At 43.5% G+C, this 16,612-nt stretch overlaps 1 protein-coding gene across 4 annotated transcripts in view; it reads right to left on the minus strand.

Annotated features, from left to right (window-relative positions):
- AP2B1 (adaptor related protein complex 2 subunit beta 1) overlaps positions 1-16,612 on the minus strand; it is a 347,393-nt gene that overhangs the window by 169,552 nt on the left and 161,229 nt on the right. For all 4 annotated transcript variants that reach the window (XM_069226745.1, XM_069226742.1, XM_069226741.1 and 1 more), the window contains 3 exons: positions 15,954-16,052; positions 5,556-5,815; positions 884-1,085 (listed from right to left, as the gene is read on the minus strand). In XM_069226745.1, coding sequence (XP_069082846.1) covers positions 884-1,085; positions 5,556-5,815; positions 15,954-16,052 — 561 coding nt within the window. The remainder of the gene's footprint in view (positions 1-883; positions 1,086-5,555; positions 5,816-15,953; positions 16,053-16,612) is intronic.

Here is a 16,612-nt window from a genome sequence, read left to right on the forward strand (position 1 = left end):
ACAGAGTGTGCGGCCAAGATAGCATGGTAGAGGGGGTGCGGAGGCAGCACAGCAAAAGTGGGGTGCAGAGACAGGACAGCTGGGAGGTACAGAGACAGCACAGCAGAGGGGGTGAAGAGGTAGCACAGCAGGGGGACGAAGAGAGGATGCTCAAAGAGCACAGCAGAGTGGGCAAAGAGCCTAGCAGAGGGACACAGAGACGACAGCAGAGCGGGCACAGAAAGGGCACACAGGGTGACAAAGAAAAAGTTTGGACTTCGATGACCGGTGTTAATTTCTAGAGCTCTGAAGGGCTCCATGGAAAGAGTCGGGCTGTTTTTCCCTTGCGTAATGCAATGACTGACATCTCCTGCTCCTATATGTACCAGCTGATTCGCCTAGGCATAACGTGTTTTGCCCTGATACTGGCCATACTATACAGAGTGTTGCAAAGAGTGAATATACCCTAGTTCAGGAACCCATGGTGGGTCAAGATAGTGACTCTCAATGGAAACACACAGATTTTCATCTGAGTTTAGAAATTACCTAAAGCTCACAGGTCAAACAGCCTTGGAGGTCAACAGCCAGCTTACACTGTGAGAAGGCCCTACTGATGGATTTAGCACTGGAGCTTCCTTGTGTAGCCACAATCTGGATGAATGAGTAACATACAGTAATGCAGTTGCTTTTTCCTCACGAGAGGGGTCCGAGTCAGGCTGCATATCAGGTGTACAAGGTTCAAGGTGTAAGCTACCCAGGTTGATGAGGATTCAAATTACATTTATTAGAATGCTGTAGGTCTCTGATAGAAACTTTGAAGCTTAGTAGGCCAAATGGAGAAGCGCACCTACAGGGCTTAAGAATCACATCACTAGGTATAAGACAATGAGAGGAAAACACTTACCAAGCTGTCCAGTCCTCCACCCAAGAGATCCACAGCTCCCATCTGCATGGAAGACACAGCTGGAACATTTCCAGGGGGGCCAAGGTCCAGGTTGAGGAGATCCCCTAGAAGGTCACCTTGTGAGGGAATGACCTGCTGTTGCTGCTGCTGATCTACAGAAGCAGTTGCTGGTGGCCCCACTGGGCTATCCCCAATGTCAATGCTACAAAGGACAAGTTAACAGTCATCTTAACCTCACAAACCATGTATCATAAAGCAAAACAATTGAAAAATCACAAGATCATATAGACATGAATACAGACTAAGGAAATTATATTACTAATCAACATTGAGGAACACCAGCATTTTATGCAGGAACAATTGATGTTTTCTGAGAACTACATTTCCATTGTGGAAATTTGCAAAGAGATTATATGCGGACAGGACTGACAATTCACCATTTCTCCTGTCTAAGACCATGCAACCTACAAGCATACTTTCCATGACACTGACATGATATTTATGTATTCACATTAAGAGCTCGAGAATTCAATGATAAACCAGATGATGCACAATTCTGTTGCGTCTATAGACGGAGCCAGGGATTCAGCCAAACATCTATGAGTCCACAGATCAAATTTATAATAGGAGGACATCGAATGTTTTCTGCGTCGTGTGTGCCAAATTAGACCTTTGGTGTGGGTTGCTTAACCATCAACAAAACCACTACATTGAAATCACTACTTCCTGGTAAAAATAAATAAATCTGTTTTCTGTTCAAATCAAGGTCACCGTCCGAACCAAAAATAAATTGGGAAATTATTAAGAAATTATTATAAAAACAAATAGCAGTACTTGTTTCCACAATAATTGTCTGAATTAGCTATTGAAATACAACTAAAGCTTTACCCTTTTTTAAATTACTTAGGTATTCTATATTGTTTATTTCATGATGATGATGATCTTATAAAGCAACACACAAGGTAGAAACATCATCAGCACTGCACCTGACAGACTAGGTCCTCAATGGGCTGAGCTGTAAATCGTTTTAAGTAGCTATTCTAGCCCTATTGATCGTACCAACAGACAGACGGACAGACACACACACAACACACACACACACAGACACGTCTATTCACAATATAACTATTTCTTTATGTTCGCACTAGGAACACAAAGTGTATTATGTTTAATTTCTCGATGGTTATTGCTTTTCCACCTATATATAGACTTCTGCATAACAGAGGCTAGGTTATGCTTTTACATTCTTCATTAACGGATTGCTCTATGTGAAGTGTTGAAGTGTTTCTCAACTGTTGAATTGCTGTCAAATAAGTCCTTGGTGAACCACTGCTCTTTATATTTATTTCCAAACAAGAAAACAAGTCTGTACAAGGTCCAGCTGACTTATGTTCTAAATAAAAGTAGCCATTAGGACGTTAGTCATCCTGGAGCAGTTCTGAGATCTTTGCAATACAACTGCAGAAGTGTTTTGCATAAAGGCAGCAGTGGGAGTCTGTATCATCACCAGCCTATGTTGCTCATGAGGGGCAGAGGTATTTCTTCTTTTCTTAAAATAAACAACAACAAAAACCTGGGGCTGTGTCTTAGTCAGTCACTGCATAACATGGACTGTTTAAACAATTTCTCTAGCACCAAATATTCTGGAGATGATATAGTTTTAAGATGTTTTTGGACTCTAAGCAAGGTCGAGCTTGTAATCAATTCCACTGCATTGCCATAGACCTGGTGAGTGTCCATGAGTACACTAAATGCCAGTGGAAGATTTTTACTGCCATTCCCCAGTTTCTAGATAAAGGCCCCTAAAGCTGCCCAAAGTAATTTTCTGGGTGTGCTCTTTGTAGACATTACCAAATCAAGCTTCACCCGACAGAAAAACTTGAGAATGTGAGACCATTAAATAGCCTCAACCTGGACTGCGTCCCACTCAACAGTATCTACTAGACCAATTAAGCCTCATTAACTACACACATAGACTCTAAAAACACGTCTTTATACTTTTATTCTACATCTTGAAGATTACATAGGGTCTTTTTCCATTTTCATTGACGGGGGACTGGGGTGAGATAGATTTGGACTTTTGCTGCTAAAGATTCAGTTACAAGTGTCAAACCCATTGAGTGGTCAAGCTTTGCATTCGGATTCACAAAAGAGACATGTCAGAGGGCAGAAATGGACCCACTGCTTTTCCCAGATTGGCACCTCTTCACAAAATCTCTTATGAAAAAAAGTATGTGGTACAGATAAATGTTGAATCGTTACCACCGTATGTAGGTTGTGAACACTTCAAGGTGCTTTGTGGTAAACTTAGTACCACTTTAACCCCAAAAGATAGCACTTTTCATAGTGGCCTGTCTCCACCAGAAAACATCAGTGTGCATCAATGATTTGGGAATGTGCCTTGAACGTTTAAGGTTATCAAGTGGTCTCAGAGCAACAGAATAGGTGATATCAGCTATGGAGGGACAATTTTTAATTACCTTTCAAGAAGAAAGGAGATAGGCGTCTCCTTTACTGATTTGTTTTTTGTCTATTATGATGGATTTGTTGTACACATTGATGCTGGATTTCATACGAAGCTCTCTACCTTTACTGCACGTATCAGAGGAAGGCTGTGTACCCTTATAGCAGAAAATTTGATTTTTTAGTGTGTTTTTTGTTTTTCAGTGGCAGAGTGCATTTTAAATATTGTGACCTACAGACATTCTTCTAGCACTTCACTTAATTATCTGAATACTCTTCTTTCAGGCCAGATAGGAAATGTGCACCCTGCTTCCACAGAACAGCAATGTGTTAGAGTCACTAACTTGTGCCTTTGGTAGGAGCGGGATTAGTATTATTTTGATTCAGATTCGTACTCCAACATGTGGGGATGCAGGGGAGGTGGTTCTGCAGAATCACTGATGCTCTATGGGGGGGAAGTCCCATTGACCAAAAATCATCCTCTGTACCTCTGACACTGCAGAGATTTGTTTTCTGCTAAAAACACACAAGACATCCTGTGGATTATTTTTCATGCTTCAGATCTCATCAACATGAGATACTACTCGCTATGAAAGGAGTCATCTTCATTCCTACTTGGTATCGCTAAAAGGAGCCTATCTTGGGACAGTGGGCTGTTTTCCTTATTTTTGGAGCCTTTTGATGATCCCTCCATTCAGAACAAAGTAGTGCTGATCTACTGTCTGATGAAAAATCTATGTTATTAGAAGCAACTCCTGGCTCTAAACTGTGACAATACAGAGATCCAGCAATGCCTAGGAAACCACTGCTGACGTGCCTAGTCACTCTGATAGGAACATCCACACTGAAAAAGTAACAAAGGAAAGAATGAGAAAGGCAGATGTAAGCCTTTCCAGAGTTGAGGCTGGGCACATTATAGGTGCCTTTTTAGCTTAAGAGTCTCTCCTGGACCTGGCATCAGCCCTGGCAAACCTGGACTCGGCTAAAGCCGATACACCTCATACTGAGAGGAAACAATGTTTAGTTGACATTCCTTTTGGGGTTCCATTTAAAGGTGTGCCAACAAGATGAAAAATACCACTTTCTTCTCCGCTGAAATCTTGACAGCACAGTGGGCACAAAATCTGAAAGAGTCGGCTGTCACAAAAAGGCCATTCATACAGTGTCATCTAGCTGCAAAAAATCTTCAAAGCAGACATTTCCCTTCAAAAGGAGGAGGAAAAGACAGAATAACTTGATGATGATGAAAAATCCACAGTGAGATGTCAAGACACAGGAGAAAAAAAAATCTAAAAGGGTTTCCTTAGTTTGAAGTGGTTTGGGACTGTGCAAGCTGAAAGGTATACTTTACTAGGATAGACGAACTGGTTAATATTACCAAATTTGTAACTTGCTTACTGACTAGTATGAGGAAGTGTTTTAAGAATCTGTATTTTTTCTTTCTTATGCTCTGTTTGTCCTATAAGTATTCGGCTCTCTTTGCCCTATAAATATGCTTGAGATCACCCTAAATACCACATTTTCTGAACACCACTGCACAAATATTTGATGCATGCCTTGCATATGGGCAATTTCATTTTCATTATGCTAACATTTCTTTTACTGATACATTATTTCCACCTTTGAGCTACACAGTTTTCTATAATAAGAAAAATTAAAAGAAGCAGAATCCCATTCTATGGGGCATGGCTGAAATTCTGTGCTCTTGTTTCTGGATTCAATTATGGGTACCATCCCTTGCATGTGGAAGTTCAGTTTTGCTGCTTAACAAAAGTGATGTCTAAAACAATAGTTTACAATACATTTTTAAATCATTTGGCAATCTCTTAATGGGACTCAATAATAGCTAATTTCAATTTGTCCCATCATGTATTTGTTTCCTGTCTTATAGACTGGTGTGCAGTTCACCACTACAGGAAAATGGTGTGGTTCAAGTGGGTAGAGAGCATCATAAATTGAAATGAAAACCCAAGAAAGCTTGATGGCTGAGACTGCTGCCAATGTCTCTCCCCCCTCACTAAAATTATACTTGTCCTCCCCTTATCTGATGGATGATGGTATTACTGTTGATGTCACAACTAAACAACTTTTTACATATGCTTCCTTTTTATCTTCTATTATGACTGGATAAATGCACCCTTTTTCAGGCCATTGTACTCATCAGTCTTATGCTTTTCTTCCCTTATGTTCTTGTCTCTCAGCATCTTACCTGCCATGTTGAATGGGTAGGTGCTTGCGGTGAACTCCATGGCTGCCCTCTACAAAAGCATTGGGTGGCTTGTGATAAACCGAGGCCAGCGATCCAATGTGACAGATAAGCTCATCCAACAGGGTGGGCTCAATCAAGTCGGTCTCCTCAGAAATCAGAGGCTTCTCAGATAGCACCACCTCTTTCGCAGTCACAGGGTCAGTGGAGAGTAGGCGCCAGTAGATGTAACCTCGGTCACGAAGGTCTGGGTTGTCTGAATCCTGGAAAAAAGGAGGGGGATCAGGGTATACAACTTTCCTTGCTCATGCCACTCAATATTATGTTTCTTTGTATTTGAATATCAATTCAATGCCCAGAAAAAACAATTACATTTGGTAGAAGAAAACTAGGTCATACAATTATTGCAGGTGAGTCCAGTAACATGCTAACCATTTCCCTTACTGCCTGTCCTGCAGCTGTTACTTACACTTGCATTGTGAGTGAAACAGCTAACAAAAGAAGCACAGAAGTAATTTCATACCATTTAAATATTGTCATTAACTACATTGTTAAGATGACCAACTGTCATTGGAGCTAAGGTGTGTAAGGGGAGTAAGAGAATCAGATACCACAAGATTAGCTAACCAGAGCTAACCAGGGTGCCTGAACAGGAAAGCAAACTGGAAAGCAAACAGTGACACTGTTTCTCCGAGCACAGTTCTTTGCTAACAAGAGCCGTTTCGTGAATCCATTCTGTTTTTTTCCTTGACTGGTTTCTTTACAAACTTCCAACTCTGGCATCAAATGCCTCAACATTATGGCTTCAGGTACTGGGAGAAAGGCAAACAAGCATTTTGCTCATTTTGCTGCACATCCTTTGACACGGTCTTTGGTGTTAAGTGAACTTGTCATTGTTGGAGCTCTGTGGTGGGAGTTAACGAATAAAACAACTACAAGCATTGAATAATGTGATTGCCGTTGGTTAATGGTGAGGAAGAAGGAGCTGTTGCATGTTCCTGAGCTATTTAGTACCACTATTATAAGAGGAGAGGCCTTCAAACATCAATGGGTGGTCTTTTTTGGGGCCCTGTATCAGTTCAAGATTATAGGGCATTAGGATGCATAGGTGCATGTTATTAACGCTGGTGTCCTGGGCCAACATACTGCTTTCCCTTAAAATAGCCAAGAGACTACATTTGGGCTCTTAATTTTCACGTTAATGACTGTGAGCAAATAAGTCTTCCTCTGGGAGGTTGGGAAGAGAGGCTTAGAGACTCCGACACAGTATCACACAATTTAAAACACAATGTTAATGTCCAGTCAGTACTTGCATAAAAGAACAGGCAGGTCTTGCCTTTTGGACCTATTATCTTTGCCAACATTTTTTTGACGAAAGGTTTAATGTCATGCCACTGTTGCACTTCGTATCATTCTGTACGACCCAGTTGCTATTTTTTTTTTTTACTGACCAACCTAAGTTGATGTGCACAACTTATACTGGTAAATTAAAAAATGATAAGACCATGAAAGCATTCTTGATGTAGCAGAAAGCCTGGAAGCAAATGGCAGCTACCGGGCCCTCCCTCAAAAATGAGTGCAAAAAACCTAAAATAACCATGAGGGGTGGGTCTGGCGAAGCAATCAGGAAATGGGGGAAATAAAACAAAAATAAAGCTGGGTTGTGGGAAGGAGAGGCCCAGAAGCACACGAGGGAGAGAGCAGCAAGGAGGCAGGTGGAGAAGCATTTGAGAGAGCACCACACAACAGAAAGCAAACATGGGAGCAGCAGGTGTTTACAAGGTGGGAAACGGCACATGAGGGAGAGAGCTGGAAAATACAGGCACTCTCATGCGTTGCTCAAAGAAAAAGAAAATTACAGCTCCCTATAGGTGAGCAGTAGAACGATACAAGCCATCCAATCAAAATGAAGGGAAGGAGGCTAAGTTCAAAGGGACAGACAAACAGATGATTAGGAAGGGAAGTCAGCGAAGAAGAAAGAAGAAAATGAGAGTGACAAAGCCAACCAATGGTAAGCAATGGCGGGCTGTAAGCTCACTGTAAATATTTAGTAAGCCCACAATAGGTATTTCGCAACCAGAAAGCTTGTGTTGTCTGGAAGGTGAAACCCCAACATTTTTTCTTAGGTACGTAAACAGTAATCTGCAGGAAAGTGCCCCTTTTGGTCACCCCCACTTTTTGCCACTGGTACTGAGTTTTTTCAACTGAGGTGCACTGGGTCCCTGCTAAACATGTCACCAGTGCCAGTGCTCTTTCCCTAAAAGTAAGATAAAATATCTAATTGTGTACAATTGGCACACTTTAGTACCTCTGTACGTCCCTATTAAATGCTATCCCTGAGGACAAAATATGCCTACAAAAAGGAGGAATAGCTAGTAAAAGAGCAGACGTCTACGCTAAGGCCCTTGTGGAATGGGCTCTTAAACTCTGGTGGTGGTTTATTATCAAACTCTTAGCCATGGCAAACTGTGAGGAATATCCATCTGAAAACTGTCTACTTCCTAACTGCTATAACCAACTGGCAGCCTGAAAATTCCATGAGTTGCCATCCACTCAAAATCTCTTGTGTCCTGCTAATGCAGAGACCCAAAACTCTTCACAGGTCCAGACGATGCAGCTGCTTGTCCTCCTAGGATAGATGAGGAGGAGAATAAAATGAAAGTAACAAAATCAACAGATATAAATAGAATTCTAAAGCACTTTTGGTAAAATTGACGCTATTGCTCTGTGAGTAAACTTGTCTCAAACAAATAGTGGATTTGATTACCAATAGGAACATTCAGATCATGGAAGTTTAACGACATAGATAAAAGACCCATTAGAAAAGCTAAGACCAAATTAAAGTCAATCTGAGCCACAACAAAATGGGTCTGGGAGAACCTATTTTGAAGATCTTTGAGGAATGGGGTGGAGGGACAACAGGGCTGAACCATAATTACACAGTTACTTATTAAATGTAGATTAGCTAAAATACCAAAAGCTCAGGATTCCTTTTTGGAGGTAAAGGAGAAAGGAACTGATGTCCGTGTTTGTGCGCCTTTTATTGTGCATATACATGCAAGAAATCTATAACAGTGAGTATTGAGTAGAAGAACTCACCACTGACCAAGGGAGAACTTGCATTTCTCTGGTTCTTGTCAAGGTGGGCTGCCAGAGCCAACTAGAGGGTTTGTATCTTATTTAAGTTCAAAAAAAATTTCCTGCTGAGACTGGCCAAATGCGTCGGTCATCCCTCCCAGGATCAACATCAAGACGATTTTGGGATCTACTGGAATGGCAATGTTACCTGCATGGAGTAGTGAAAATGCACCTCAGGTCCTTAGTGACCTCATGTGGTAGCTTATCTAATATTCTGAATTTTTTGGTACAGTGCACACAATTGTGTGTGTACGCTGACGCCTGGGCCTTGTAACTGACCATAAGACTCCGAGACTAACGTTGCAGTCTGAAGTAGTCCATCAAGAGCATTCTCTAGTAGACATGGGATGTCACCCGTTTCCTGGGATCTACATATTAAGGATCAAAGTATTTATTTTTTTAGGAGACGGAGTAACTGGCACAATTTGCTGTAGCATAACTACATGAAATAACTGTGAAATTACATAAGGGTATGTGGAATAACGCCAGGAGCATAACCCTGCATTCACCACCCTGCATCTTAGCTCAAAAAGCACACTTGCGCCCAAAATGGATCAGAGGATGCATTTCACACTAACAAAAAAGTGCTAAATGCAACAGAACAGGAACAGCAGCAGCCTTTCACGCTCTTGGGTGGGCATTTTTTCCAGAAAACAGTTGTCATTGCATAATTTTAGCATTTCAAAAGTAGCATGAAATGACCAAAACTACTCTGGTGTAATTCGCCTAGGCCCAACCTTTTTCCTATTTAGGCATGAGGGTGGCGTCAAGAGACCCCGCTCAAGCAAAGTTCTGCTTGAATGCAATGCCCAGACCTTGCGCTGACATCCAAGTGAGTGTTTCATGTACATGTATGGTGACTGGTAGCAGGACTCAATGATTACTGCTAGTGTATAGTTGCAGAGACCAGCAGGATCCATTTTGGATGTCTCTGGTAAAACATAGTACAATATGAAGGGTGAGGTACAGGAACTCACCCCTCCCCCTCACCACACAAAGATATTGTACTGTTCATATTCCAGAGTAGGATGGAGTACCCGCAAACATGCAACTGTGGGGGTATGAACACAGGGCCTATTAACGCAACAGTGACATTCTTTTTAGTGAGGGCCTGCTGACCCTCCTTTCCTGAGCACTGCAATTTGCCTAAAGTTTGGTGTGGCTAGGTGAGACTGGGAACCTTTTGCTGTGCAGCAAGAATTGGCTGGGTCTGCACCTTTCTCTCCCTCTGTAGTGCTACTCCAAAAGGCAGAAGGCAGGTGCAGTGTTCACACTTCATGTGTTTGTGTTTTGGGTGATCCTGTTTCTAGTCTGCAATTTCGCTGCCTGCTGCGAGCCATCATCTTCGAAGACAGAGTTTTTTCTGCTGAAGAAGGTGGTACTTTTGAAAGGGAACTGCTTCACGCTGGGTCCACAACACCCACAGCGGGATCAACATCCTCTGCCTGGAAAAGGACTTAGAGTCGGACCAAAATGATGAGAGTTTGTTACAGTTTCTTCATGATCATGGGAGCGAGTGCTGAGCAGAGTACTCGAACAACTACAGAGATCCAGGGCTGGTTTCATTAACAGAAAATCTTAGAGGTTAGGGGACCTCAGCTAAAGGCTGCCCTATTGAGTTGGAAAAACTGAGTTTGTCTGGTGCCCACAGATCCTGCCTGGCCTGCTGATAGAGAGAAAGGAGTGCCTATGGAGAGATGACTTGCTGAGGAAGAGGAGGCCATCTACAGTATCTGGAGAGTTCCCAAGTCCCCTATGCTTCATGTACACCAACCAAGTCAACATGAACTTTGACTGTTCATCTACCACTAAATTGAATTGATCTTTTCTTTATGAACAGAAGCCCTGAGGGAAGTTTAGTGCAACAACACAATGTCACTGACCTATGGGTTACACAACTAGGAATGATGCTTGCACAGGCCATAGTGTGCTCACACTTGTACCATAATCTCACTTAGTCATTCTGTGCAAACTACAGCATCCATATTAGACTCATGTGTCTGACTGATCTCATTTTGTGTGATAAGATTAAGTATGTTTTCTATAAAGAAAAGCACTGGAGTGGTCAGCATTTATTGTCTTCCGTTGTACAAATGAGTCACGAGTCTTTACATCATAAATACCTCTCTAAAAAGCATTTGAATGCTTGCTCTCGCTTTTTCGAGAGTCAAGTGCGCAAAAGGTTTAGTTGGTGCAGCCTCACAACCCAGGCTTGACCCATATCCTCTGATCTGGTTCTGACAGGGTTCTTCAAGTGCAATGTTTATACGCTTCATTCTGGAGTGTCTGTTCTCAGATGTGATAGTCACATCATAGCAAATGTGGGATTGGCAGGTTTAATGCATAGAAAATTGTTCTCAAAAGGCACAAAGAATGGTCGGAGAACTTCCTCATCAATTACACGTTTTTAGGAAGTGTACAGAAGAATACATGCAGGCCAGAATGTCTGAGATCGACATCATCACAGCACGAAGAAGGCCACCATTTTGTGCAGCATACAAATGTGTGGCCCAATGGACCCCTTATTCAATAGTACTTTAGTAACTACAGGGCATCCTTCATACATGTACCAGATACCTATAGGTTAACCAAAACATAAATCAAAAGGAGTACCTACAGTGGGCTTGCCGGACTGTGTGGCAACAGATAGAAATGATAAACAAAATTGTCCAGAAATGTACTAAGGCATGCTGATACAGCTTTCCGAAACCATACAGGACGCCTTTACCAATAATCAAGAGTATAGGACTTTTTATATTGCTGGATTGGGTTGAGGGGAAACAAAACAACTGAGTAACAAATGATGTGTGAAATTGACTCTACTGTGTGGTGTTTAATTTTGAATGTGTATGCACAACCTCACCTTCTCGTTATATTTATAGATACAGCTGTTAGGGCATACTTTTCATTTACTGTGTGTAATAAAGTGTCAGCTATTAAAATAAAAAAGTTATTGAAAAAAACACAATGAATGTCTTAGGCAAAATTTCTGGGATCAACTGCCCGTATCCAAAGACTAGACTCACCAATATCTACAAATCTTTTAATGATGCGCCTTACAGCACACATCAAATACTCTACCCAAAAAAAACACCTCAGCTGCAAATTGTCTTCCTCAACAGCACGTGCTAAGCAGAGCCTCTTCAGCATCATGTACACAGTGCACCAAAATCATATCAAAATCTAAAATCAAAGCACCTTTCAATCAACAACTATGTTGCACCACTGCAACACACAGATAAAACTAGGGTAAACATTACAAACCTTCATGTACACATTGTAACCCAGGAGACTGATCCGAATTGCAATACTTATGTAAAACCCCTACAGACCGAGCAACGGACAGACAAGAGAAGTCCTTCTGAACACCCATCTCATACACATAAAAACACCAGAAAGTTTGACCTATATCAAACTATTTCCACTCGCACAAACAAACATTATTTTTAACTCACACAAACCATTTTAAAACGCTGCACTTAAACTCTCTACTAATCACACATCAACATCAAAAAACAGCATACCAGCATTCCTGACATCCTTCCTAGATCCGCTGGGGGGTGGGTGGGAGTGGTGTTTAGCTAGAGCATGTAGTATGATGTCACAACAATTGCAGTTATCATTAAAGAAATACAAATAATTTAACTGTACACTGGGACAAAGAAAGAAGCCATCCGGTACGAAAAATATGTTCAAGTTTCATGCTGCTGCTGTGGCCTGGAACACCAAACCAGAGATGAGGTGTGCTGCTGCAGAGCGGCTGTAAAAAGCCAGAACAGCAGGACAAACCTCCCTTGAGGCCAGTTTTGAAAGCCCAGGGGCGCTCCTGGTGCCTCTGTCGCTTTCCCTAGCTCTCTGAGGTTATTTGTAGCAGGCATGGGAAGGCTTCAAGAGAGAGCGAGAGGGGAAGGGAGGAGGAAGGTAGAGAGAAAGTAATCCGAGAGCGAGACAAGAGAGGAGAAAAGGAGCGAGAAGGAATGGATGGCAATTGCTCAAGGAGAAGAAGGGAGAAAGGCCGGTTTGAGGACTTTGCCAGGGTTGTTTTGGTTCTCTATTCCAGATATGGTGGGCACTAACTCCCAAGGTGAAACTGAAGTTTCCAAAGTCGTTTTCAAAATGGCCTTTTTTCGCAGTGACCAGGAGACCTGATGCACACACTGAATCCAAAGGCTCAACCATTCCATTCCAACTGGGAATTGGAATACAGTGAGAGTACACGTTTGAACTTCAAAATCAACGTCTCTGAACCGGTGCATGCTACACCTACGCACTAAGGGTGCTGGGGTCCAGATGCCCGGGTTCACTAACAGAACACAAAGTGACAGGACTGAAAAGAAAAGGCCTCTGTCACACTGGGGATGAAGGGGATAGGAATGGATACTGTAAAGTGCCCTGGAGGTCACAGTGGTGCAGGCACCCCACAGAGGTCCTGCAAATCGTAGGTGCAGGTCTTTTTTGGGGACTTAGGGGTCAGGTCCTCTCCAAGTCAAGCACTGCAGCTGCTCTTCATCAATTCACATCACAGAAGATAGGATCTCTAGAGCATGCATTATACTCTCAGTACCAAGAAAGGCAACCACTAGTTAGGTCCTGCCTCCTGCACACATTATTACAGCACTAATGTGTAGAGTCACTACCAAGTCCAAAAAAGCGGGAGGAAGACAGTGTTTACTTTTGTATGGGGGCACAGATATTAAGCAAGGGCTAAGTCAAATTTTATATAAAGTTCGAAATCTTCGTCCTGTGGTTAGGAAATGCAACTTCATTTTAGACCTGGTTTTGACAGGTTTCATAAGCAGGTGTTACATTATGCAAGTCAAAATGGGGCAATGCTTTGTTGATTCATACCAGATTGCTCAAGCAAGAGCTCTGGTTGTCAAATGACAGTCTGTAACAGAGGGAATGAAGAAGAGAGGCTGGCTTATCACACATTTTACAGCTAGTAAAGCTTTATTTTTTAAAAATATTTGTATGCTTTATGTCCACCTAGACATCAGTTGTTGCTGCTTGTCCCAAAAAATGACAGAAATAAATCTGAGCAAGATAAGGATGATTTGTACAGGATGCAGTATACAGAGCCCGACTACTTTAATGCAAGCTGTCGTAAGCGTAAACTGCAAGGTTTCTAAGTCCTTGAATGATTGCATGGGTTGAGGTGCACTGGAAGAGTTGTGCATAGTCACAGTTCTGTGGTGTGATGTGTTTTAGCATGCACGCATGCAGGAGTGCCGAAAGTCAGAACTGAGATGCATTGGTAGAACTGCATGGGGTCCAGTAGAAGGATAGCACAAGCTCAAAGCTATGAGGATCAAGTTTTGGGACAGAAGTTGTGTTGCAGGTCAGACTAAAACAGTTTAAAAGTCTCATGGCTGCAGCAGTAGCAGTTCACTTTGCTCACTGTTTGACTAACTCCCCTCCACTATAAAAACAATATCTGCAATCTCAAAAGCCTCTGTTTAATGGTAAAGTAGCTGAGAGATGATTCACAGGAAGGGTTGAAGCAGCTATTCAATGCTATCTGTTGGATGTAGGCTAATGTTTGCTGTGAATGGTTTCAAGGGTGAGTGCCAGTAGTGCCCCCTCTGCCCACCCCATAACCTTTGAATGATGCAAGGGTTAAGTTAGGCACATAATACTTTTCGGGGTATGAGAAAGAACAGCATAGGGTGTTTTGTTCTGGTAACAGAGAGGGGAATTTTAATACCGGCTACTGAACTAATTTCTTCATGACCATCTCAGACCATGGTGCAGTCGACTAGGACCACTCATGCTACACAAGCATACTGGCAATTTTCTTTGAGTTTTCCTTCCTTCAATGTGTTTTTAGATAGTGCTTGCACCACTGAAATGCTTCAGAGTGCTGAAGTGCACAGTAACCCCAAGACATAAGCACACATGGGCCTAGCTGAGGGCAAGTGTTGTTGTCTGAAGGACTAGATCAGCACAGTTGTCAGTGGCAGGCTGTCCACAGCAACACGAGTGTCGGCACCTGGCCCTCCAGCCCAGCTCGGGTGTCAGCACCTGGCCCTCCAACCCAGCTCAGGTGTCGGCACCTGGCCCTCCAGCCCAGCTCAGGTGTCGGCACCTGGCCGTCCAGCCCAGCCCAGCTCAGGTGTCGGCACCTGGCCGTCCAGCCCAGCTCAGGTGTCGGCACCTGGCCGTCCAACCCAGCTCAGGTGTCGGCACCTGGCCGTCCAACCCAGCTCAGGTGTCGGCACCTGGCCGTCCAACCCAGCTCAGGTGTCGGCACCTGGCCGTCCAACCCAGCTCAGGTGTCGGCACCTGGCCGTCCAACCCAGCTCAGGTGTCGGCACCTGGCCGTCCAACCCAGCTCAGGTGTCGGCACCTGGCCGTCCAACCCAGCTCAGGTGTCGGCACCTGGCCGTCCAACCCAGCTCAGGTGTCGGCACCTGGCCGTCCAACCCAGCTCAGGTGTCGGCACCTGGCCGTCCAGCCCAGCTCAGGTGTCGGCATCTTGCTGTCCAGCCCAGCTCAGGTGTCGGCACCTGGGCTTCCAGCCCGGCTCAGGAGTCAGCACCTGGGCCTCCAGCCCAGCTCAAAAGTCGGCACCTGGCCCTCCAGCCCGGCACAGGAGTCGCCACCTGGCCCTCCTTCCCGGCACAGGAGTCGCCACCTGGCCCTCCTGCCCGGCACAGGAGGCTGTCCAGCCTAGCGCGAGTGTCGGCACCTGGCTGGGAGGGTCGGCACCTGGCTGTCTAAGCCCAGCTCGAGGGTCGCCACCTGGCTGTCTAAGCCCAGCTCGAGTGACGGAACCTGTCCGCCCAGCCCAGGTCGGGTGTTGGCACAGATTCAGCCAAGTCTCCAAGCCCAGCCTAACTGGTGGCACCTGGTCAACCATGCCTGAATACAGACACTTCATCTCTAATCCCAGCTTCAGCACAGTATCCCAAATAAGTTTGTCAATTTCCACCTATCAGCTGGGACTCTAAGCAGGACTGTGTGTAGGGACCTGCTTTCAGCTAGTCAGGTTTTGGGCACATTATCCGGTATTGGTAATTAATGTCACTGCTGAGCCAGCATGCCTGTGTACATGGATTATCTACTAGGCTGTAGTGATGAAGCATTTCTTTCTAACTCAGTAAGGAAGCCATGCTGTCCAAACCCACCAGAACTTGGTTTCTCAGACACTAGGGCAATTAATTGAAGGCTAGATAGGATGTTCTTTGTACAATTATTTCAATAGATATGGGCATTACAATGATTCTCCAAAAATACTCCTTGTGCAAAGCCAAACTGACTTACTTGTGTGGCCAGGCTCAGGACTTGCTGGACCAGTTCCTGGGTTTCAGAAGGTTTCTTCAAGAATAGTTTGACAATGGCTGTCAGGAGTGTAAGCTGCACCTAGAGTAAAAGTAAGAGGCCAGAAAGTCACAGTTCAGAATCTTTTTTTATCATAATATCACAAGCTGAAAGGCTTTTGTCAGACATCAAGAGGTAGGCAACTCTGGCTCTGCACAAAAAGCACCAACCAACTGCGTTATAAAACCTTTTGTTCAAAATAACAGCAGCTACTATTCTCAACCAGCAATCACAAATGTTTAAAACACATTCATTAGATTCAATGTCAAATCGATGGTCTCCAGTAGCTTCTGATGAGGAGACAGAAGTCTTCGCTTGTTGAGCTGCTTAAGTAAGACATTTTGATACTCCTTCAGCATTCTTTCTACTGGGTTCTTTCATGGAAAACGGGAGAGTTCTAGTGTTTTCTTTTACTGGATTTTAAGGCTGTTGAGTATGTTTGAAAATGAATTGGAATTTGGAGTGTTTTTGGACTTAAAGAGTGGTGTAAATGCTCCCTTTTTGAGAAGGGTTATTTTGGACAGTGTGATGGGAAAGGGAAATTCAGGCCTCACTTAAGTTATTCTTGGTGTCCAGTTTTCTGGTGTGAGCGTACTAGGGTC

Source organism: Pleurodeles waltl, chromosome 3_2, assembly GCF_031143425.1.
Source record: "Pleurodeles waltl isolate 20211129_DDA chromosome 3_2, aPleWal1.hap1.20221129, whole genome shotgun sequence".
NCBI lineage: Eukaryota > Metazoa > Chordata > Amphibia > Caudata > Salamandridae > Pleurodeles > Pleurodeles waltl.